Source organism: Enoplosus armatus, chromosome 6 (genome assembly GCF_043641665.1).
Source record: "Enoplosus armatus isolate fEnoArm2 chromosome 6, fEnoArm2.hap1, whole genome shotgun sequence".
NCBI lineage: Eukaryota > Metazoa > Chordata > Actinopteri > Centrarchiformes > Enoplosidae > Enoplosus > Enoplosus armatus.
Window position 1 is genome coordinate 15654147 of NC_092185.1, and position 24556 is coordinate 15678702.

Sequence of the window (24556 nt, forward strand, 5' to 3'; positions counted from 1 at the left end):
ATAAAATCGGTGTCTGTTTATCCGAATGTGTTTGTAGGTCCTGCAGGGTCTGGACTACCTCCACACTAAATGTAAAATCATCCACACGGACATCAAGCCAGAGAACATCCTGATGTGTGTAGACGACGCCTTTGTTAGGCGTATGGCCATGGAGGCAACCGAATGGCAGAAAGCTGGAGCCCCCCCACCATCTGGATCAGCAGGTAGACACAAAAACACACAAAAGATAGTTAGATGAGAGGATCAATACCACTGTCCAACAAGGACAATGCAGATAACACTGTCACAGGGAGAAGCAATGCAACATGTATCTATAATAATAATAATAATAATAATATATCTATTATTTTAAATTAAAAGTGAAAAATCAGCTTACCTCATCACCTCACCTCTTACCAACATCTAATTTTGGAAGCAGCATAGCTCTGTAAAAACCCAGCATGCAGTGAAGTCTGTTGGTTCAGTGTTTTATTTATGGAAGATGTGTAGCTTCTTCATCTAAATTTAGAATTTAGGTAAAAGGGGAAGCTTACAGTACATGTAGTAGGTTAACAACTCATATTCCTGATTTGTATTTATAGTAAATGCAAATAAATCATGAATCGTCAATAATGTAATGAATCTTTTTTTTCATGTTTAATAATGAAGTGCTCAGTAAAAGAAAAATAATTCACAGAGAAGCCTTGCCTTTTCGTACCACACAGAGACATTTCTTGCTTTTTCATCTCCTGTCACCAAGTTGCTCCACTGAAAGAAATCAAGTTCTTTAAAAACAGTCTTGGAAAACTCGACATGAACCCTGTCCTCCCGGTGAACCTCCCATGAGCTGTCAATTGCTTGCATCAGCCGATGGAGTCTTTTTGAGCCTTAGGGTAACCAATTATACTGCTTACATTTCTACACAATTAAAGTCGGGCACAAAACCATCAACTGTCAAAACATTAGGGCTCGTGGTGACAGAATCTGTCTGCGATTGAAGAGACAAAACAAACAAAATGTTTTTTTGCCATTAACATAAAGGCAGACATGTGCTTTATAGCAAAATGTCTTTTATTTATGCTTTCTGCTTACTTCTGCTCCTGTTAGATTGAAGCTACATAGGAGGAAAATGGCAACATACAGTGGATTTGGATCTCTTGATTGTTTGTTATAATACGTTTATTTAGGAATATTTTTTGGTGTACAGATAATGCTGTTTGATATGTTATTGTACTCGCTGAGGAAACCCTCAGTAGGTGACACAAAAATCAATCAGTAATTAGTCAATCATAAATAAAAAATGTTTTGGGCACAGAGCGTGCATATTAAGAGACTATTTATGGAAACCAATATATACTATATATACTAACACAAAACAAGACTCAAAGGAAAAGATAGTAAAACAAGCACATTACACAGGGACAAAGGAGACATACTAAGAAAAACAGGGGCCTTCATTATAGAAAACATTGTTCAACAGAAGCTTTTAAACTGTTTAACATTTGTCTAACTAGTCCTGAAGTGTATTCCACCTATGAGGAGCATAATAGGTCCAATCCTGTATTCGTAAATGGGATATTCAAGGTAATGCATTTTTGTGAACGAGCACAGTATACCATATTTCTAAGTCTTAAAAGTGATGATAAATAAAATGGTGGCTTATTAAGGCAGTGCTGTTCCCGTCAAGTGGTAAGTGATGGCCACACTACCTTCTCATTGACGATACAATGATGGGTTTTAAAATTGTCACCTGTAATAAATCTGAGAGAGCTGTGATACACAGTTTTACAAGATAATTCATCTAACCAGATACCCAGGTACTTACATATAACATGGGACCTTTTTAATTTGAGCGCCAGTTATTGTACTGATAGTAAAACTTACAGGACCAACATACCTTCAAGATTTTTCTATATATACAGTATCACTCTACTGTAACTCTTTTGAGGTTTAAAGGTAAAACGTACATTTTGATTGGTGTCAGATGGTTCAGGTGCTACATTCTCAGGCGTGAGAAGAAAAACCATTAATATTATGGATCTGGGACAAGCGAATAAGGCTGTAGGAGTGTGAAAGATCTTTTTCTTCATTTGTCTGCAATTCTCTCATTTCACCTACAGATTCTTTATGTATCAGGTCTAAAAAGGGAACATGTACAAAACCTAATGATCTCATATTTCCAGACGACTAGAATATTGAACGCAGTGTGAACTCGGCTGTGTGGCGGATTGATGTTGGTGACACTGTTGGTGAAGCCTCTGATTGTTGTTGTTTTTCTTTCTGTCAGTTAGCACAGCCCCCCAGCTCAAACCGGTGAGTACAACAGATGTGAGTATGCAAGGAATGCACACACACACAAACATAAACACACACACAGACAAAGTCAAAAACAAGGTACACACAGCATTTCACACTGTTTGGTGTAATCTTTATGAAAGCTAGAGACGCAGGGAGGGTACTGAGTGCCACACAATATCTGTTGGCAATACTCATGTCTTATATTTTAGCAGTTTCTTAAACTACCACTCTACTTTAGCAAAGATGCTTGAATCTTCAATAAATAGGGTCTCAGCAATTTTCAGATTTTCTAGTTGTAGTAAAATTAAAACATTTGTTTCTTTGCATGTCTCTGTCAGAGAAACTGTTGCATAACACACTGTCACTGTCCTGTCTAAACTATGTCTCTCCAAAATGTCAACTTTTCTTAAGCTGAGAAAAATAGCTCTGTTTTCAGCTTTGTGACAATGCCTTTTTCATATAATCCAATGGGGTTTTACATGGTTTATTTTATCTTAAAGCCCCTAAAAAACTAATCTTTCTTCTATTAATATTAAATAGTTATGACAAAATAAGCTCAGAAAATCACATTCTCAGTTATTATTTATGAAGAGTTTATCACTCCAAAACTCAGCTAATCTGCGTCATCAGGTCTGTGTGGGTGTGAATCAGATTTTATTGTCAGTGGTGTGACAGCCCCACAACTCTCAGCAGAGTTTGATTCAAATGTTGTTAAATCCTGATTGGTGCAAAGAGGAATGTGGCATCCCCTTTTTCAAACCCACTTCAAACCAGTGAGAAGAGAAAAAACAAAAACAGAAATCTCTCTTGAAATAACCAAAACTGTTGTAACTTTGGCAGAAAATTATGTTTTCATTTTTTTTACGACCCATGAATGAACACTTGTTCCCTCAGTTTAGCTGGAAAATTACATGGTTTTCATTGCACAGTGATGATTTTAAAATGTACTAATATTTATTATCCGTATATAGTGGAAGTGTTAGTGGACATTATTTATAAAACACAACCCACCATTCAAATAACTATCAAAATTGTTTGCTCCTTAAATACCTCCTATTCATTCGTGTTTCTGCCTCCCCTGTGACTCTCCCTCTTCCTTTCCTGTCCTGTTTTTTTCCCAGGTGGGGAAGATCTCCAAGAACAAGAAGAAGAAGCTGAAGAAGAAACAGAAGCGGCAGGCAGAGCTGCTGGAGAGGCGGATGCTGGAGATCGAAGCCCTGGAGAGAGAGGCCGAGAAGAGGGAGGAGAGAGCCAAAGACGGGGGAGAGAAAGGGGCGCATGAACACAACCCGCCTTCACCACCACAGCTGGGCCCTGGCTTGGCCCTGGGAGAGAGCGATGAAGATGATGACGATGAGGAGGATGGGGAAGATGAGGAGGAGGAGGGAGGAGAGAGGCCCATCAGGTTGACTAATCATACATGTGAGTCAGGAGATTTGATAATTGCTAAATATGTATTTTAGGGCAGTCCTGGTGGTCTAGTGATGGTCTAGTGAAGTGGTGTTTTCTTGTAAACAAACAAAAGTTATGTTTACAAATATTACTCATCGAAACGCACAGAGTGTGTTCTTGAGCTCCAACAAATGTGTTGAATTTGCAAAGCCTATTATGACAGTATTTTAAATCTATTATTGTTTACATCCAGTCTTCCTCTGAACTAAACTAAATTGGCACTTTGTCTCATTTTAAGTGAGATAAATCTGCAGTTCAGTAGGATGATCAGGCTAGCCTTGTTGGTTTTGGTGTCAGCCTCAAAAAGCTCACATTGGTTGAGTCCTATCTTTGACTCTCCTTGTCAATTTAACATACTTGAAGCTGAAGCATTCATTATTGATTTAAACAGTGTGGTGTACAATGCCTTCTTTCGTTAAATGAAATGCACTGTGAAGGATCAGTGAGAAACATATTTAGATTAGCTTGCTGTATTCAGGTTGTCGACAACTAGAATGGTGATTTTTCTAAAGCAAAGCAGTGACTTGTACAGATCTGCAGCATGAGTGAGTGTGTGAGTGTGTACATGCAGGTTTGCGCAGTCTGTCTGTGAATGAATAGGAGGTGGATTGGTTCCAACCACTCGGCCCACGCTAGTCGCACTGTGTATGGGAGGCTGATTCAAAAAAAAAAAGTCTTTCTCTGTCTCCCTCCTTCACCCTCTGTCTCTCCACTTTCTGTCTCTTTCATGGTCGTATTCTCTCTTTTGCCTCCTTCTCTCCAGTCTTTATTCTCTTTTCATGCTGTTTTCCTCACTGCCTACACTATCTTTGATTGTGCGTACATCTCCTTCCCACCCACTTCCTCTCTTAAATGTTTTTCCTCTCCTCTCTCCATGTTAGGCGCAGCGCCTCCCCAGGAGCAGAGCGAGGCACCCCACATCACTGACGAGGACCCCGATGAAGAGGTGGATGAGGAGGAGGAGGAGGAACCCACGCCTACTGCTGAAAAAGATGCCCCCATTCCCCCCAACACAGAAGAAGGTGATGGAAATCCAACACCAGCAGAGGTAGAGGACGAGGAGGGAAAGGAGGAGGAGGGATTAAAAGAGGCAGAAGATGAGAATGAGGAAGAGGAGGCGGAGGAGAAGGTAGAGGAGGGGGAGGAGGGGGAGGAGGAGGAAGAAGAAGAAGAAGAAGAGGAGGAGGAGGAGGAGGAGGAGGAGGAGGAGGAGGAGAAAGAGACCGAAAGGGAGGAGAATGAGACAGAGGAGCCAAAGAGTCAGAGCAAAACAGAGGAGGAGGCAGTGGTAGAGGAAGAGGAGTCAAAGGAGCAGGAGGGGGAGGATGAGGAGGATGAGGAGGACGAGGAGGACGAGGATGAGGATGAGGATGACGACGATGACGATACGACCGCGGACCTCGTCACGGAGGCCACCTCCCCCATCAAACCTCACAACAACAAAAGCAATTCGGCCAAAACCAACGGTCACGTTTTGTTGGGATCTGAGGGACTGAAACCAAACCCTGGCACTCCTCCGCCTCCCTCGCCCACCCCGGAGCCTCTGCTCTGCCCCCTGGTGGAGTCCGAGCTCAGCTACACAGACAGAGACAACTCTCTCAGCTCTGGCTATGAGATGTATAACGGCGAGCTGGTAGAGCCGGGATTGACCAACGGCTCCAATGATCGCCATCGCACGATGCCCCTTTTCCCTGAGTTGCCCCTGGATCCTGTGCCGGGAAACCCCATTTCTGTTGGAACGGCAGACATTGGAGCAGGCCCGTCACCCAACAGCCCCACCGCTGACCGCAGTCGCACTGTGTCATCCTCAAGCACGGGAGACACACCCAAAGGTAAGATGTAGTTACTGTATATCTATTGATTTACATACACAAAGTGATTATATTCACACATAATGACTAATTTACAAACTCTTCACTCTTCAACATCATGTTTTTCATCAAAACATCAAAAATGTTCTCCTCTTTCAAATAATGTAACTATCTAAGCAAACACACTTACACATCTTGCCCTATGAGCCCCAAAGTGACAGGAGTGCCATTCAACTGCCCCTTTGATTCCAATGTTAACCGAGACCAGAAATTTCAGGAGCAAAACAGAAAAAGGGACTATTTCCCATATTTTTGACACCACAAACACGTTCTTACAGTGACACGTTCAGCAGAGTCCATTATCTCGTACAATGCAAAAATATAGGTGATCGGACGTATGCTTTTGAGTAATAAGCTAGCGAGTTGGAGTGGTGTCACTCAGCAGTTACCATCACCATGGCAACCTTTAATTGGGCCGGAGACTGCGTAGCTTATTACAGATAAACACAGGTGTTACTTATAACATTTGAACCTTTTTAACTGTATATTTTTAACTGTAACTCGTGTGATCTCTGGTAAGTGACCAGGAGACCCCCGGCAGTTAACAGCAGTAGATGGATTCTTAACTGAAGTGTCACACACATGCATCCATGTTTAAATGAAACAATAAATAAACTGCTGCAACACACTTTGTCTCACAGAGGGCTTTAAGGCAGAGCAACGCAGGTGTTAGTGATAACAACAACACATGGTCATAGACACACAGACCCACCCACCCACATACACACACACACACACACACACACACACACAAATCAACTCCTTCTTGTACAGGGCAGTGAATTGCAGTGCTTTTACGGCTTAGACCTCAGCTGTTTTACCCTTATTACCCTTATATAACTAAGACACTTGAACGACACCTCAACTCCTTCTCTGTACACTTAAGCTCTTCTAAGTCCTCACCCTAAAACTCTCATTTCAACACATTTCTTTGCTTACACTATATTTTGCTCTTCATACTCCTTCAGCTGCTCCTTCATATAAAGTTAAGAAAGCAATGCAGTTTAGCTCAAAGCTATACATGAAGCAATAAAGTTCAGCTTCCAGCTTTTCAAGCAATGCAGTTTAGCTCCCAGCTGTTCATCGAGCAATACAGCTCAGCATCAGCCTTTCAGCAACCCTTGCTATTTTCTGTGTGGAATTGGTCGAATTGCCTCTCGCGACTTCTCTCCTTACAACGTCCCTCGGATGGCCAGCTTCACCATGGCTAACGTTATTTCTGTCTATTACTTAAGTCCTCCTTCCTCCTCCTAGCATTAGTTGGTTGGACATCGAGATTTACGCAAATATCACACATTTCTTTTGCGTGGTTCTCACGGAGGAGCTATTTTTTTATCTATTTTTTCTGGTTGCTGTTGGTGGTGTTTACAGAAATAATCCTAGCACCAAGCTCTTTAGCTAATCCTCACTGTTGCTGCCATTACCTCACTGCAGTTTATTACTGGCGCATTCATTTAGCAAACAATGTAGGTGTTGGTTACTAAAAGACATTTTTCCCTGTTACATGTCACTTTTTATTTTATAATGCACTAGAAACATTTATTTTATATATATTATTATATTTATATATTACAACAATATCTATGATTAAGTAAAAATGTATTCAAATAAAATGGTTAAAATAATAATAACTAATAATTATGAAATAACATTTCATGCCACGCATGTTTTACACCATTCATGTGATAATTTATTTCATAATGTCTGTATTTATTTATAATATTGAACCCCATGGGGCTTCATAATCCATGATAAAAAATATACAAAATATATGTAAAAATAAAATTTAAAATATGGAATGGATATGCACTAAGCTCACTATGTAGAGTGGATATCTGTATTAATCTGTATTATCTGCATTAATCAGCTTTCTTTTATTTTGTATCAACAAATGATTTAATGCTGCCTGATTTATGCTCCCTTCTATTAAAAAGTACATTTTATTATTCATGTAAATGAGAATTTTACTTGGATAGATAATAAAACATAATAATTAGAGTTAATTTCGATCTTAGGTGAGGTAACAGCAGCAGAAAATGAATAATCATCACTGTGTCTTTATTTTCTATCTTAAACATTGTAGCTGCCTGGTAAGATAATCCAGTTGCTCATTATTGATTTTTAGCGTCCAGATATCTCCTCTGAGTATTATTAATGACTCACCACTACCATTACTCATCCACCCACATTTTATTATCAATAACTTGGACTCTAACTTTCTAGCTCTAGGGTCACTTCTAGGATCACATCTCCAAATCTTAATAAGGATTTTTAACAAAAATCGCAAGTGCAAACACCACAAGTCTGTTTTCCAGTTAAATAGCACTCGAAATAGGTCATCAGGAAAAAGTGAGGACTAAGTTTTCCTTCTTTGGATTCCTTGTTGAAGAAGCTGAAGAGTCCCTGGTCTGTAATAAGTACATTGGAGTGTGTAAACTCTTCTGTTCTTTCCCACTCCCTCCCTTCCCAGTTAGGGCCAGAGCTGCAGATCTCCTGATCAACCCACTAGACCCGCGCAACGCTGAGTCTATTCGCGTCAAAATCGCTGATCTTGGAAATGCCTGCTGGGTGGTAAGACACTACCTAGGATTTGATATTAATTGATTTGAAGCATGTTAATACACAAGGTTGAAGCCTTTTTACACTCTGTTTGAAAACCTGATGACATTTGTCTGCAACCAGTAGGTCACAATGAAGCAGTACTTTTTGGATTGCAATATAGATATGATATGTATTTTGTGGATGTGCACACAACAACTCTAATTTATTCTGAGTTATTAACCAAAACATAAAGGTGGTTATAACAATACTTTTAGAGATTGAGATTTTAAACCTATCTGGGAGGTTTGGTCTCTTTGGGTCTCACAGTTTCTGAGATCCACATATTTCAAAGGAGAGTAAGGAAGAACAAGAAGAAGAGGAGAAGAAGCATAACAATAACAAGAGAATTCCAGTACAACATGTTGTGTTTAAAGCTCCTCATTTCAGTATCAGTTTGGAGACAAATAACAGAATAAGAAGCAGAAGCACAGTAGAGCTTAATTTAGATTTTCTTCTGGCCTGTGCTTCAAATTTTCAAAGATAAAAGGTAAATGCTATTTAATCAGGCAAAATCATTGATCAGTGTCTCAATTCTCAGGTAATTTGGTTTATTAATGATTGCTAGTACTGTATATTTGTATAGTAACAAATATGCAAATGTCTCTCCTCTCTCTCTGTACAGCACAAGCACTTTACAGAGGACATCCAGACGAGACAGTACCGTTCCATTGAAGTCCTGATAGGAGCTGGTTACAGCACCCCTGCAGATATCTGGAGTACTGCCTGCATGGTGAGGAGAACACATACATGTATACAGTACATTACACACATATATGCTCCTTCTTAAATTATACACACTCACTATAGACTGAAGTACAGTACTCTATTTGGTCTCTTGTAGGCTTTTGAGCTGGCTACTGGAGATTACTTGTTTGAGCCCCACTCTGGAGAGGACTACTCCCGTGATGAGGGTGAGTATTTAAATCTGTGTGATGCACATACACACACAATTCAATTTCTAAATATAGAAAACTTGTCATTTTCAAAGTATTCCACAGGGGAATCATAGTTGAATATTGTATCTCGAGACTCTAGGCTTGATCTGCAGTATATTCCAGATGTTGACTTGAAGATGAAAAAGAACTGAAATACAGAATAACAGAAATACAAAAGCAAAGTGTCTTAAATGTTCGATTTCATGTATTTTCATATGGAAATCTGTTTGTGCACTATTCAACCTCAATGTGCTTTATAGATTTTACTCCACTGTTATGATGCATTGCTGCTGACTGTGCTCTAACACTGCAAATGCAGTGATGCAGTCACAACTTCAAATGCATTCACTTAACTTTTAGTAGTTATAAAGTTTTAAAAATAAATAACTAAACTAAATGAATAAACAAAAATAAAATAACACATTTTGTTCATTTTATTTTTCAGTTTTCACCACAAAATGATTGCATGAACTTTGATTTGAATATTTAACGTACTGTGTTGGAAAAAAAGGTTGTTTGTCTTTGTGAGGAGTTTTTTTTTTGCTTCAGCATTTTCTTTTTAGACACCAGTATTTGATTTTGTTGATTGTACAGTATGAGGAGTTTTAAGTATGCATTTGTTGTTTTGCAAGCGTGTCATCTATTCTCAAATGCATCTAACAATGGACAAAAACTGTAATAGATAAATACTAATAGTATTGCACATTGATTAAAATATGGCCTAAAGGGAGCTTAGTTTAAACTACCCCTCTCCCCAAATCCCCCTGTCCACTGTCAACTGTAAATCCTGTCCTTTAATTCTGCTGCTATGCCTCCACTCATCTTCACCCTACCTGAAATAGTATAGATACACAGAGAGCTCACACAACTTCTGACTGTAAAATGTTAACAGTAACTTAAGTGTAAGAGCAACATTAGCCAGTTACTGTTTCCTGTGAGTGTATGTGTATCTATATTCGGGTCAGTCAAGCAATACGGTCCCTATATTTGCATGTGGACTCCAGTCATTAATCCTACTCATTCTCCTCACTCTGTCTTGCAAAAATACAACACACTTTAAAACTGCGCACCCTCATTCTCACCTCAATCCTTGATTTCTTCATCTCCTCTGATCTTTGATCTTGACAGTGCATTGTGTTATTTTTCTCACTGCATGTTACACACAGTTAACCTCATTTTGCATGTTTTGCACAGGCCACCGTTTTTATCATGACATCCTGATTTACAGAGAGACACCTTTGATCTCCCTCCATTAAGGCCAAATTGAAAATCTAGCTTGGGGTTCCAGTTCACTCAGTTCTGAACCTGAATGCATGTGACTTTTATTCCAAGGCTGATCATTTCATTTCATCATCTGTGGAGGCACAGCTCACTAACACAGGGTTTTCTCCTTTACTATCTGTGACTGTCTCTTTTTTCCTTCCTTTCCCCTCTCTTTTTATTCCTCCCTTACCCCTCCGGGATCTTTTCTACGTGTCACTTCCTGTCCCTGTTTCTATTTTCTTACCCACAACCCACCCTCTTTTCAATTTCCTTACATTTTACTTTAATCTCTTCTTCTCTTTCAATGAATTCTCCCCTTCTTTGCCTTTATCTTTCTCTCTTTTGGATCTCCTTCCTTTTTTTTTTGGCATCCTTCTTCCTTTTTCCTTCCCCCTCTCCTCCCTCCCTCCTCCCTCTCTCCTCCATAGACCACATAGCCCACATCATAGAGCTGCTGGGCTGTATTCCGAGGCACTTTGCGCTCTCTGGAAAATATTCCCGGGAGTTCTTCAACCGAAGAGGTAGCGCTAGCCAGAGAGCTGAAGGGACTGGGACACACAGAGGTCTAAAATGGACAGAAATGGACACTAGCAGACAGTCGGGACACCATGTAAACTTAAAGTTTATGTTGTTGTGGATTTGATTTTGGTAATAATTGAATGAACAGAAATTGTGACCGAAAACAGTGAGAACAAACTTGTGAAATCCTCCCCACTTGAAGGTGTTTCAGTACCAGTCCATCTGTGAGTGTGTCCATGCAGTACCCCAAGGCTGCAGTGTGTGTCAGTCCCATACAGCCAGTCGTGTTGATGTGTGTGTGCATGCTGTAATGCTGAATCGTGCCTGTTCCCTCTGTGATGTATGTGGTGGTGGGCAGACCACATCGCTCTGATCATGGAGCTCCTTGGGAAGGTCCCACGCAAAGTGGTCGCTGCCGGGAAGTACAGCCGAGAGTTTTTCTCCAAGAAAGGTAAACGACACCGTGGTTAGTGGTTGGTTAGGTGGAGGGTAGGTCTGTAGTATGTGTAGAGATCTCGAGACCGAGATCAAGTTTTTTGTGTAGTAAAGTTTGTAGTACTGCCACAGTATTCTGAATTAAGTCAGTTCAGATAGTTTCAGGTAAGTTGTCAATCACAGCGAAAAAGACTAACTTTATCGCCCAGCCCTACTAAATTAACATTCAAATGCTTTGTTGTGATTGTCTTAAACGTCTGGAACTGGAATGCAGCAAAATGGTCAATTTGATACACTACAATCAGAAGCAAAAGAAGAAAGTTATTTGTCTAAATAATGTAGGAAATGTATTATCTCAATATCAACTTCAGCAAACTGACTTGTAGTAGTATAGAATAGATATTCTCATCAGCAATTGAAGTTTGTTAAAAACAGCCAAAACCACCAATTAAAGCTAGAAGTGATTGATCACAACAGTAAAGTCATACCCCCAGCCTACATACAGAACAGCAAGGCTTTACCTTACTGCATCTGAGGTCTTAAGTGTGTCATACATCTCACTGATCCTGCTCATCTTTGAGCCTGGTAAGTGTGTGGACCTGTGTTTGGTACAGCTGATAACCCTTGCACTCTCTCATTTATTCTCTTTTTTCTTTCTGTCGATCTCCTTCCCTTTCTGCTCATGTATTCTTCATAATGTGTCATGAGACCTGAATATTCTGCCTTTGATGTTGTCTCTATCTGAGGTCTGAGCCTGCACTTGATGTCTCAATGTTCTCCCTTTTATCTCTTGGCGCTCTGTTAATCAGGTCTGACTTTCTCGCTCTGTCTCTCTTGGCTTCTCCTGTCTGCCATGCTACCTTCGGCCGCGCAGTGCAATCGAGCGGCCTCGTTACCTTGTTTCCTTCATGCACACTAATCTGTATTGAACTTGGGGGAAAGTACATACATTGATTGGAGATAAAACAACTGAAACATGCTCAACTTTATAAGAATGCAGACCTAAAGACTATAAACATACAGCAATTTGTGACAAGCAATGTCTCCATTAATGGTGTAAACAGGTGTAAAGGTTTATGTTTCTGTCAGAAATCACGTTTCAACTGTGCCGTCATTGATCTCTTGTATATAATATAAGGGAAGTCTTGATAAATGGTTTCCTTTCCCCCATCTTGTGCACTCCAATCAGTGTATAGGAAGGATAGGTTACCATGGCAGCCGTGGTTTGAACTGGACCTTTGGTCTCCATCGCTTCCATCATTAGTCATTCTCTCATACTTTTTTCTTCTCCGTCAGTCTTGTGCTCCCAACCAATCATTTTCCTCCTCTCTTAAATAATGAACACCTTCCTCTCCTTGTCTGTTTCCATTACATCGCCACTTCTCTGTCTCTTTCTGTCCACCTCTTGCCGTCTGTTCTTGTGGTTTTCCGCCAAGACTCCATTGTTGCAGCACCTCACTGATTAGCACACGTTCAAACAGAGAGGGTGAACTAATCAGTGAAATCTGCTGTTTGGCTGGAGCCTGCAGAATCATGGCCTGCTATGGCATCTGATTAAAGGGTCAGTTCACCCAAATAACCAAAAAATATAACATACGTCTCTAGCCACGCAGATAGTTTTGGATGGATTTTGAGATATTTTAATGGATTTTTGTTTGTGTGCACAAAGCACATTTACATTTGATAATTCAATGGCAACATCTTTTTTTAAAAACGACGTCCCGGTTACTATAGATTATGAGTTTCTGGATTGATACCTTAAGTACAGACACTACCAATACTAAGTCTTGTTTTGAGTATCGATACTAGCTTCAATAGGCTGGATACTGCAAAAAAAAGGATCAATCTATCTTGTATTTTGAGATGAATCTGAGTAAAGTAAAAAGACATGCCTTTTGTTTGGCTCATCACTGAGTGGCGATGAAAATGTAGTCTGTATCCTATTAATGATGCATTCACCTTATAAATCATGACACATGGCTCTCCCTGACATGGTAGTTCATCAGCTGCTTTTAATAATAAAAAGTGTTGGTGTCTATCTGTAATTCTGGCCCTGGTATCGGAATGAAATTTTGTGGTATCTCCATCCACTACTCTGGATCATCTACACACTTCATTGTGAACAGTTTTCATTGGCATTACTTTCTACGAAAGAAATAGTCCCTGTGAAGACTGCTGACTGCGTGTTCTGTGGATTATTCTGAGTAACAGGGAAGAGATGACACAAAAGATGTTGCTGTTGAATATTTTTTAAATGGAATTTTTCAATGCTATGAGCAGCATAAATTAAATTTTGTTCAACTTCTACTGTATTGTGGTGGAGGCAGAAGTCTCAGAGATGGATATCTTAAGCGAATAGTAAAACTAAAACTATCTGCATGGCTAGATATCACTAAAGTTAAGTGATAAGGCTGGTTTTATTATATATTTTTCCTATTTCAACGAATCCCAAGAGAAAAAACTAAATATCACCAATCTCATCCTTTAAATAAGAAAATATGTTTTTTCATGTCATTTTGGTAGAACCAGCCCTTTAAGCTTCGCCACTCTCCTCTCTCCCCACATCCTCCTGTGCTGTCATTGACTCTGCGCCCTATCGCCCCCTGTAGGTGAGCTGCGGCACATCACCAAGCTGAAGCCGTGGTCCCTGTTTGACGTGTTGGTGGAGAAGTATGGCTGGGCGCACGAAGACGCCGGCCACTTCACCCACTTCCTTCTGCCCATGCTGGAGATGGTGCCCGAGAAGAGGGCCTCGGCCGGCGAATGCCTCAACCACCCCTGGATCAACTCGTAGCCACAATCTCTGATCAGACGCCCTCCTCCCTTTGTCCCCCAACAGTTAGCCCAAACATCACCCCCTTGGTGGCAGCCTGTGGTACAACAGCATGGAGAGAAGCTGTAGACAAACAGAGTCGGAGTAGATGAGAAAGACTTATTCTTTCCTGCCCTATCCTGCACATCCATTACATGCTTATCTGAGTAGGCTTAAGTCCCACACAAGCCCACGTCATCTGTTCCCAAAAGGAATGTAAAGACAAGCTTATGGAGATAACATGACATAGTAGCTGTGTCTTCCAAAACATCTCGAATCAGATAATTTGAAGATGGATGCTGCTCACGCCGTACAAGGGAGATTCTTCTTCTTATTCTGCCGTCAAGATGTCAGCCAGCCCCTTCCATCTAATCTCCTCCTAATTCTCAGTTTTAACTTGAGTGGATCCAGTTGTGGGCCACTGACAGCTGCTGATCTCTTCAATGACGTGAAAGAAAAGTGAAGGGGAAGCCCCATCGCAGCGCTGACGGCCCAGAGCTCCATCTGCCATGACCTTTACATAGCCAGGGCCTCAAAGACAGACAAGTGTGTGTGTTGTCGTTAGTAAGAATGAGCGGATGTGCCTGTGCTCAAGATCTGCCTACATCTTCCTCTCTTTCCAGCCCAGTTACCCCTCCAGTGGAAGAAGCACCCACATCAGACTTAAAGTTTACACCCTGATTTCTTCCACAACTCCAATCCCATGTCCCCTCGTACCTGTTTCCCCATCGCACCCCCTCCCCCCTAAATGAGCAGCATGCTCCTGCCGGGGGCCACCACAGAGAACTGGAGGGCAGCCAGTCCTCCAGGCGGCACCACACTGACAGTTGCCACTCTGACAGAGACAGATAGAAAAAGTGCAGGATGAGCAAAAAACAAAAATACAATCAATTTAACACAGAGGAGGAATGCTTGGTCTTTAAAGACTATTTTTAAAATGCATGGAGAGACTGATGGATCAGCATGAACGGATATGACAAATGGACGATGGATGCGTTATTTTATTTGTGCAGTTCTCTGGTTTCTTTCCTGTTTCATCACCTCTCTTGGACATTATGTTAGAAAGAATTATGTTAGGATATTTTGGTGCCCCCTTTGAGGAAGGTAACTATGTTACAACCCCTTCTTCTCCAGCTTTTGACATTCCTAAATCTTTCCAACAGTCCTGACTTTTATTCCCAAAAACAATTCTGTTGAGTCCTGCTGCAGCACGTTTACCTGATCTGTTTGGTACTATTCCCCCCTTTTTTTCCCCTATAGAGGAACCGTTGAGGAACCTAAGCTTCTCCAGAAAGGGGATGGTCACATGGAGGTTGCACTTGTCTTTGTAGATGTCCTTCAGGGATTTGAAACCTTTGTACATAGAACTGAGATCTTGCAACGCAGATAAGCAACCGTGGACAAAGTTTCAACACACAAGCATCATTCCAAAAATCAGAGGCTGTTGTTGGCATAACTTGACTTCCTCTGATACAGTGGGGGGGTGGGGGGGTGGGGCGCCATAGCTCCGGCCCTGGAGGAATGTTCAGACTGAACTGTGCCACCTGGTGGCTGAATGAGAGTACTGCATTGCCACACACTGCTGCTGCTCTCAGTGCCAACGCTCCAAGACGTTCCACTTTATCTCTCCACTTAATCTCTATTTCTCTGTCACACACACGCACACACAAACACACAGACACACACACAAGAACTCGCATCATCACAATTAGTCCAGTTGCCTATTTTTCGCAATAAATGAAAAAAGATGAGTATAAGTAAATGGTGAAATATTTTTAAAAACTATTTAATTCATTAAAAAAAAAGAGGAAAAAAAAGAAAACAACTTTTCTCTGGTTGTTGTGACCGTGACAGAATCTCGTCTTATACTGAGGTGATTGTGTTTGTCTATTAGAGATGTTTTTATTTCTTTTGTCATTATTATTATTAATTATTATTATTATTATTATTGAAAGATTTTTTTACACAGTTGTCACCTCTCCCCGCCCTCCTTACTTGAACAGTGCTGCTCTTTCTGGGCTCTTGATGGTGATAAAAAAAAAAAAAGAAAATCAACAGTTTTGCAATAAAGGGTATGTGATGAGTTTTTTTGCACCAAAACCTCCTGATCTCACTCTTTCAGCCATGCTGACTGTTCTTCCTGATGACATTGACAGAATCGCGTCTCTTGTCTGTGTTTTTCATTGACAGATTTAATAAAATTGTAAATTAATGGATCCCGTGCCCTTGCTGAAGTGAATTGTCTGCTTTGAGTCAACCTCACTAAAGGGTCAGAAAACTTTCAACTGGTCACTAGAGGCAACAAAGGAAAGAAAAATATCAATTAGTACAGATTCCCTCATTTATTGATTTGTATAATTCATACAAGTGTTCCCACTACTGTAATGGAAAGTTAAAAGACATGGGTCAGTTGTGAGTACAATTAGCCAAAGGCTGTGTAAGAACAAATGTTACAGTACATTATGATTCACACTAAAGCAAATATGGCCCATTAGACAACATTATCTAAGATGCAATAAAACATAGAGTGATAAAAGACACCCTGAGATCAATATTAGACATTAAAAACTAAAAAAAATATGCTTTTGAATATCAACTAGGGATTTTCTTTTAGATCTTAAATCACTACAAATGGTCTGTGATGCCATCTGTGTGTCTGCCGATGTATCTGACCCCATTAGTGCTCAATAAACAAGTGTTGCCTCATGTAAAGCTCATAGACTCTCGTTCCTTAGGCTCAGTTAGAGGTGCCTTGAAGTTGATTTCTGTGGGTGTATGTTCGCACAATAACCAGACAGTACATGATAAACTTTTAAGAGCAACAGTGATGAAAGTGGAAACATCACCAAAGTAAAACTCAATGAGGTATTTATGGCATCAACACTGCTAAAATGTAGTGATGAGACAGTGATCTTGTTATCCACAGTGGAATCTTGCATTGTAAGCTTGAAGACAACCCATAGGAGGACGCAGTATACACATGTACTGTATCTATAGATGTACTTTATGTATACAGTATACTGGGCTTAGTAGCTGTGTGTGTACTGACAGGTGCCTGTCTGTGTGTGATCCATTGTGCTTGAGTTGTCTGTGTGTCTATGTATGTATGTATGTATGTATGTATGTGTGTGTGTGTGTGTGTGTGTGTATGTGTGTGTGTGTGTGTGTGTGTCAGAGCAGTGAGGCACAGTTCTTTAGCAGCAAGGGTTTGGCCAAATCCAGGATATCCAAGTTCGGATCGAGTGACCTGCCCAGACCCTCCAGCACCATGATGGCAAACACAATGGAGGCGAAATTACTCTCCAGCTTCACCTAGAAAAACAATCAGTGACAACATCAGTAAGCAATCACATCTCGGCGCTCCTTCCAACTGTTTAAGTTCAGTTTCAAATATTAGTACAAAACTAGGCCTAAACAAGCACTGTTTATAAGGTTAATAGCTCATGAACCACCTTTTTGCAACAGAGTTATCACATCATGATTGTTTCTACAGATTTGGCAGCAGGTAATAAGCTTTCATCCTTTTAACCAGGAAGTTACATACTGTTATGTCACCACTGATCTGAAAAAGGTGCACTCTTCATCAGTGAGGGGAACTCCAATGCAAAAAAAAATTTTATTCAGTCCATGGCAATGATTGTTCAATACAGTCAGTTCAGCCTGAAGATTCAGAGTTACCTGTCTCTGTTACCTGAGTCACTTAAAGCTTAAGTTACAAAGAACCAGATGAGTTCACCATAATCAATGTAACCCCCTGATATTCTACCTTGTGTTTGATGAGTAGACCAAAGACTCTGGAAAGCAAGTCACCCACTTGGATCTATAAACACAACAAAAACCCAGTCAACAAAACACATCAATATCAATCAGTGACTGTTGTTTCACACACTCTGACCAGCCAATGAGACCTTTTGAATAGTCAAATACCTCCTGCTGATGGATGTTACTGACCAAAATGACTATTTTTTTACTCTTTGAACCCAGGTTCCGGTCAGCCTTTATAAACTATGTATGCATGGAAGTTACTTTACTAGAACGTTTTCTAACAAGACTGGATGAGCCTTTGCAAAGCAGTTTAAACTGCTAAGAGAAATATTACATTGATGCTAATTTGTTTAATTTGCACATAAGTTTTCATTCTACACGGGGACAGAGATAAAAAAAATAATAAAGGCTAACAGTGCTTATTGAATCACAATAGAGCACACAAGGAGCACACAATACAAGCCACGGATATCAAACCATGGTGTATTATCATAAAACCAATCACAAAATGATGGCAAAATTCAATTTATTTTCTAATGTCCTCTACAGCTGAACATAGTAACATAACCATGACCATCATGGTAGCCATCGTCATGCGGTCAGAAACACAAATCAGACACAATGAGAGAGCACAAATCTCAGTTAGTACCTTTCCCAGAGAGAGGGTGCTGCTGAGGGCATGGTCCACCAGCTGGGCCATCTCCTTCTTGAACTGTGGCACGTCTTGGCACTCATTGGCCCGAGCATGATTCAGGATCAACTCTGCCACTCGCTCACCCTGAAGACAAGAGATCAAAACCACCGCAGTTAGTCCAAGCTGGAGATTTTTTCTTTGACCTACAGATTACGATATTTCTATCTAAGAAGCATTTTTAAGAGGCTGATCAGATTTTTCTGCGGAAAAGTATTAATTTAGACATGTGTGGAACAAGTTTTGAATATGTTCTATGTATCAGTTATTATTGATATGAAAATCTCTTTTTGTGTGAACTCGATAATTACTCAAGTACATAGGATTTCAGTGAAACTAGCACTGAAAGTTTGGATGCTAATTAAAACATTGCTTGAATCCCAGTCCTCTACACGATATACAGTCCTTTTACCCACGGCTATCCTACGGCCATATTTCAACATAAAAACTTCATGAATGTTCCCTCTTTACCTGACGCAGCACCACAGCTGTGAAGACAGCCTTGAAGTTGGTAAGATCGTGGTCGCTTAGTTGGGCTACAATGCCGGCGTCCAGCAGCACCAACTGGAGAGGACATGGGTCTGGCCTGAGGCTGACCACCACTGTATCCCACAAGTCAGTGAGGGTGGTCTTACCATGGACCTCCCCTGAGATACCAGTACTATCACTGGAACCAGGAAGAGGCCCCCAACGCTGGACCAGAATGTTCCCTGGATGGAGATCCCCATGGACAAAGTTGTCCACAAAAACCTGGAATACAGACATAAACATGGGGACAGTGTAACAGATAAATATAATCTGACATATAAACATAATCATTCACACATAAACAAGTGCAGTAACAGACAGAGAGACACATGTTATGAAATAACAGTAATGGGAACAATTAATCAGATGCAACTGATATCCAGCAGGTGATGTTTCTCACCATCTTCAGCATGGTGTCTACTCCCATCCTGGCTATCCTCTGCTTCACCTCCTGAGGAATCTCGGAGCTCAGGTAGCTGGATATGGGCTCACTCTCCTGAACAAAACCGTTTAATATAAACTGAACAATGTTGGCCTCTTTTATGAGGAATGAAAAATGTATTAATTCAACCAGAATAATTCTATATTGCCTTGAAATCACAGACATTGTGTCACATATGCTGAATTAGCTAACGAAGACAATAGTTCAATAGTTATCGAAGTGTGTGTTTGATACGCTGACGTGTGACTTGCTTGTACTGTACATTTGGAGCTCAATCTATTGCTCAATCATTCAGTCAGTGTTTTCCATAGATTTTAAATCCTTCTGTACTCACTTCAAAAGTTTCCACTAAAATGGTCCTGGTGACAAATGGTCGTAACGGAGTTGGGAACTTCACATAATCCACATCACGGAAATTATCCCGGAAACGCTCAATGTTCCTGGCCTCAAAACGGAGATCAATCTGAAATAAAAGTTCAGTCAGATCACTGAAATTATTTAATTCCTATGAGGTTATTTATTTCCATGCTGCAAATATAATATGAAACGCCTTACATGTAGGCACTTTCGATATTTTACTTTCTCATTTCAGATGATTCTACCTCTGTACAGACATGCAAATAAAATTCTGTATTATTTTAAATGTGGGGTCTGAATATTCCTACCTGTTTGGTCATTAGCTTCTCAAACTCATCTACTATCTCACACAGACTGAGCCACTTGAGTCCGGGCAGGCAGTGCAGGAGCCAACTGCCCGCTTTCATCAGCAGGAGGTCAATTTCTACCTGCCTCCTGACACCTGGATGGACCACCTGTAATATACCAGGAAATATTAATAAACATCTGCTGACAGGCTTAAAACAAACATTTCATGAAGGCATGATTCAGTATTTTTCAGAGAATCTATGTGAGCAACCAGGCTGCAACATGAACACACTATACTCCAGTGAGGCTATTTTGTGATTTTCACACTCCACCTTGATAGCCACAGGTATCAGATGCTCCTTCTCTGCGCTGCTCCCCTCCTGCAGCTGCTCTAGGTGAGTCCTCTCCTCATAGCCGTCCTCCTCCTTACTCCACCTCCAGAGCTGCCACAGGGAGCTGGCCACCCCTCCCAGACCAGGGATCTCCCACGCTTCCAGCAAGTCTTTTTTCTCCATCTCCTCCACCAGCGACTGGAAGGCTGGGTCCTCCACCTGGTCCGCCTTCGCCCAGCCTCTGTACACCTGGGCCACACATCCCGAACCCACTGGCTCTTTGCTCTCAAACACTAAAACCCTCCTCCAGCCCTCCCCAAAAGCCCTTCGGAGACACTGCTTGGTGTGGGCCCACGAGTGAGGGTGCACCTTTACGTGGAGCCTGGAGAAGCGTTCACAAAACTCCTGAGGGAAGATGTCCCGCCTGGTGCTGGCCCACTGCCCCAGCTTGATGAAAGTGGGACCAGATGTTTCAGTCACCCACAGCAGTCCGTCCAGCAAGAGAGACGCCCAGCGAGCAGACACCAGAGCCAAGGGGGAGAGGAGGAGAAGGGGGCCAAATTTGAGGAGCAGCACAAATGCGCGTAGGCTGAGGCGGAGAAAAAATACAACTTTGTGCACTTGGACTTTGGCTAGAGACTTTCTGTCAGCGGTTTGGGATGGAAGAGTTGCTTCCTGGCATCTGGCTACACAGGATGATGCATTCACTGCACCCCAACATAGCAATGTAACCTTGGGTATCTGGGTTAAAATCTGCCCTCTTTTAACTAAATATGTCCTAGAGTTCTGAATGAGTCTGGTTCTGGTAAAGGAGCCTGCTCTCTGGAAAGTGTACCTCAGGTTGAGAAAGATAGTTCTGGCTCCAAAGGTGGTCATCATGTCAAATAGGTGTTAGCTCAGTCCAGGAGGTGAATTGATCCACATGCGCCTGTCTTGTATTACGAAACACCCTTTTGCAAAATCATCAGTAACGTAAAAGGATGACTCCAAACTCTGAATAATCTATGGTTTCCAGGCAACCTGGAGTGATGCTACATTAAACTAGCTAACGTTAGAAGAATATTTACCCATTTTACTACAAATTCATGGCGTTACCGTCATATCCTGTCAACGGGAGGAAATAGGATTGCCTCTTTTCTCACTGTGAGACGTTTCATGTTTCAGCTGGCGTTACTGTACCAGCCAAAAATATCAACTATTTCCACTGAAAACAAACACCCATGAAAACATTCCAATGACAGCCGCTTCACATCCGGGTATGACGTATCGCCGACAAGGTCACGTGGATTCATCTTAAAGGCGCACGGTCATTACAAACAATAATACAGGAAAAATCACAAACTTTTAACGGCTGGTTATTAATTAATACAGGACAGATTTGAGTGTTCGCGTATGCGCCTTTTTAGCTCATACATGTAAGTGTTTGTCAGTCTTATTTCGGCGTTGCTGTACAAAAGGGAAAAAAAACTGCTAACCGGTTTTCTCACGTTAGCATAACTGGATGAAGAGACCAACTGACGGTGCTGTTAAACGCCTTCTAAAACTAAACCTCTCACATGCGAACTACGTACAGTATTTTCAAATGAGTGCAGAGACGTCAACTGCCCTACAGATGGAGACATATCACACATTATTCTGGGTGCTGGTTGCGTTTGTCTTTCCTACTCTCCTTCTGTTTCCTCCTGCCACAAGGAAACAAGGAAATTAAGGGAGGAAAGATGGAATGCAAAAATGATCATACTAATTGACAGAGTTGTTGGCTTACATCCCTTCTTCATAGCAGACATTTTGACGTATCATAGTTAAAAGCCCAGGTAGAACTACTAACATTAACAATGGCTTTGTTCCATTAAGTGTCTCAGGAAGCCTTTCCAGTGAGCCACCATGCATAATATGAGGACCTGGCTCATCTAAATGGAATGCAGCCTTCATTACTGTTATTTCAAGCTTTTCCTGCTTTGATATGTCAAAATATCTTTTATATCTTTCTCCTTGTTAATTACCACTGAAATGGGCCTATAAACATAAGTTTATGATGCAATGAAATAAAACTAAAGCTTCATTTCTATAAGTTTCTCTCTGTATCTCAATTTGGAAGAGCAGACCATAGCAACTAAGGAAGCAAGAAAACTCTTTTATTTAGCACTTTTCAAATCAGATGTTAAGTGAGTTTATAATGATATAAACAAGTGTGTTTTCAGATGCTTTTTAGAGATGTGCACTGAATCAACTATGGGAACTAAGGCCGCAACTAGTGATTGTTTTCATTATTGATTTTATGATGATTATTTATTATTTAATTTATTAATTGGTTGGGCTATAAAATGTCAAAATGTATACAGAAGAAAATGACCATCAGAATTTCCTGAAGCCCAGTGTGTATTATAATAAGGACATACTGTATGTAGGCTGTAAAATTGCAGGAACGGAATTACAACAACAATATTTTCTAGCTGGCTGTTGATCAGTTGTTGATAGGAATGTTGTTGGGCAGAGCAGAGTTTACAGTATGTGGTCTTGGCATTAATGGAAGTGGCATTAAAAAGTACTTCCTGATAGGATACTCTGTGTTTTCCTGAACAAAGTTCTTATGAGATGACCTATGAGCTGCTTTATTATTTTTCTGCATTGGTATGGCTGTGAAAATATGTTTCTAGGTCATAAAGGAAAGGAGGAGGCAGGGAACAAAACACACCCTGGGTTTGATTTCATTGTCATTTCCTCAGAGGTCTTGCAAACAGCCCACTGTGTGCACCAACAAGGACTGAGAACTTGTCCCAGCCATGTTCCCAGTCACGGTGTGAGTCCCCTGGACAGTGGGCTCAGTACGCTCCCAGGATCCCATCTGTAGGCCTGATAGAGGACTCCGCAACACAATAAGGTGGTGGATAAACGCCAAACAGATGTTACTAGCCCCCGCCTCCCACCCTGTTCCCCCCACAGCTATTGATGGACAAGCCAGGCTTTTTAGATCTCTCTTGCATTTCAAAGGCGAGGTCAGGGTTTGAGCTCAGAGGTCAGCAGGACAGTTGCTTTGCTGAGGTGATGCTGTTAGACACTTTATGTAGGCTGCTCAGTGAAATGACTGTAGGAATGCAGCTGAGGCTCCTATAAATGCACTTGTATAGAGATACTTAGCTGTATAGTACATCTGAAGGGTAAAATGAAATGACATGGCAACCCTGACACCCAATCATGTGTGCATGTACAGTTAGCATGTATGTGTGTCTACGTTCTTGTGCATGTGTGCAGTTGTGTATCTTTTAGTGGTGGAAAGTAACTAAGTACAGTACATTCACAAGTTTACACAAGAACTGTACTTAGGTGCAGTTTTGAGGTATTTCCTCAGTATTTCCATTTGACGCTATACTCCGCTACAGCTCAGAGGGAAAGTTTTACTTGTTGTTCTGCTACATCTATTTGAATTGTTACTTTTAACTTTGTAGACTCAGATTTTGCATACATACAATAAAATGCTGCTGATGTGTTAATGTACCAGTAGTAATAATCCAATACTATTATATAATAATAATAATATAACTTTTAAATTCTGCATAATATGTATTTTGATTTTCTTTTAGCTAAGAATACATCTGTACTTTTACTGAATATTTAATGATAATTAATATTTTCACAGTGTTGTGTTATCGCGACTCTCATTGACGTTAGTTGACCAAAGGTGTCTCTGTACGTATTGGACTCACTCTACTGTACAAAATCCAACTATGTAATTCCCAAAACTCCTCTTGAATTTCCTGTTCAAAGCTTCAAACTAAAATAAAAAAATGTTCACTCTGGCAGCATCAAGTATCATGAACAAGTCTACAATATAATGCAATTCAATATAATTTTCCTTTTACTTTGTAAAGCTACTAAAACCACCTCAGTCTTTTGTATGCACTTTGCACTACCAGAGTTGAAACAGCCTTTCTGAAACTGAATATAATTGGCTTAGCTAAGGTACAGTATTATTAATTGCATGGCTATT

The 24556-nt window shown here is 40.8% G+C and overlaps 2 protein-coding genes across 2 annotated transcripts in view; one reads left to right on the plus strand and one right to left on the minus strand.

The window, feature by feature from the left end:
- Positions 1-16381, plus strand: part of srpk2 (SRSF protein kinase 2) — a 65748-nt gene extending 49367 nt beyond the window's left edge. Inside the window, exons 8-17 of the mRNA XM_070906742.1 lie at positions 38-203; positions 2267-2292; positions 3399-3699; positions 4611-5561; positions 8071-8171; positions 8824-8931; positions 9043-9112; positions 10828-10920; positions 11277-11369; positions 13963-16381. Coding sequence (XP_070762843.1) covers positions 38-203; positions 2267-2292; positions 3399-3699; positions 4611-5561; positions 8071-8171; positions 8824-8931; positions 9043-9112; positions 10828-10920; positions 11277-11369; positions 13963-14147 — 2094 coding nt within the window. The 3' untranslated portion in view covers positions 14148-16381. The remainder of the gene's footprint in view (positions 1-37; positions 204-2266; positions 2293-3398; positions 3700-4610; positions 5562-8070; positions 8172-8823; positions 8932-9042; positions 9113-10827; positions 10921-11276; positions 11370-13962) is intronic.
- Positions 16382-16508: 127 nt separating this feature from the next.
- Positions 16509-21450, minus strand: adck2 (aarF domain containing kinase 2). Its single transcript, XM_070906743.1, has 8 exons — positions 20569-21450; positions 20257-20403; positions 19926-20054; positions 19550-19645; positions 19093-19371; positions 18580-18708; positions 17932-17985; positions 16509-17477 (listed from the first exon to the last, which is right to left on the minus strand). The coding sequence occupies exons 1-8, from the start codon at positions 21445-21447 to the stop codon at positions 17337-17339; spliced, it is 1854 nt and encodes a 617-aa protein (XP_070762844.1). The 5' UTR covers positions 21448-21450; the 3' UTR covers positions 16509-17336.
- Between the last annotated feature and the right edge of the window lie 3106 nt (positions 21451-24556).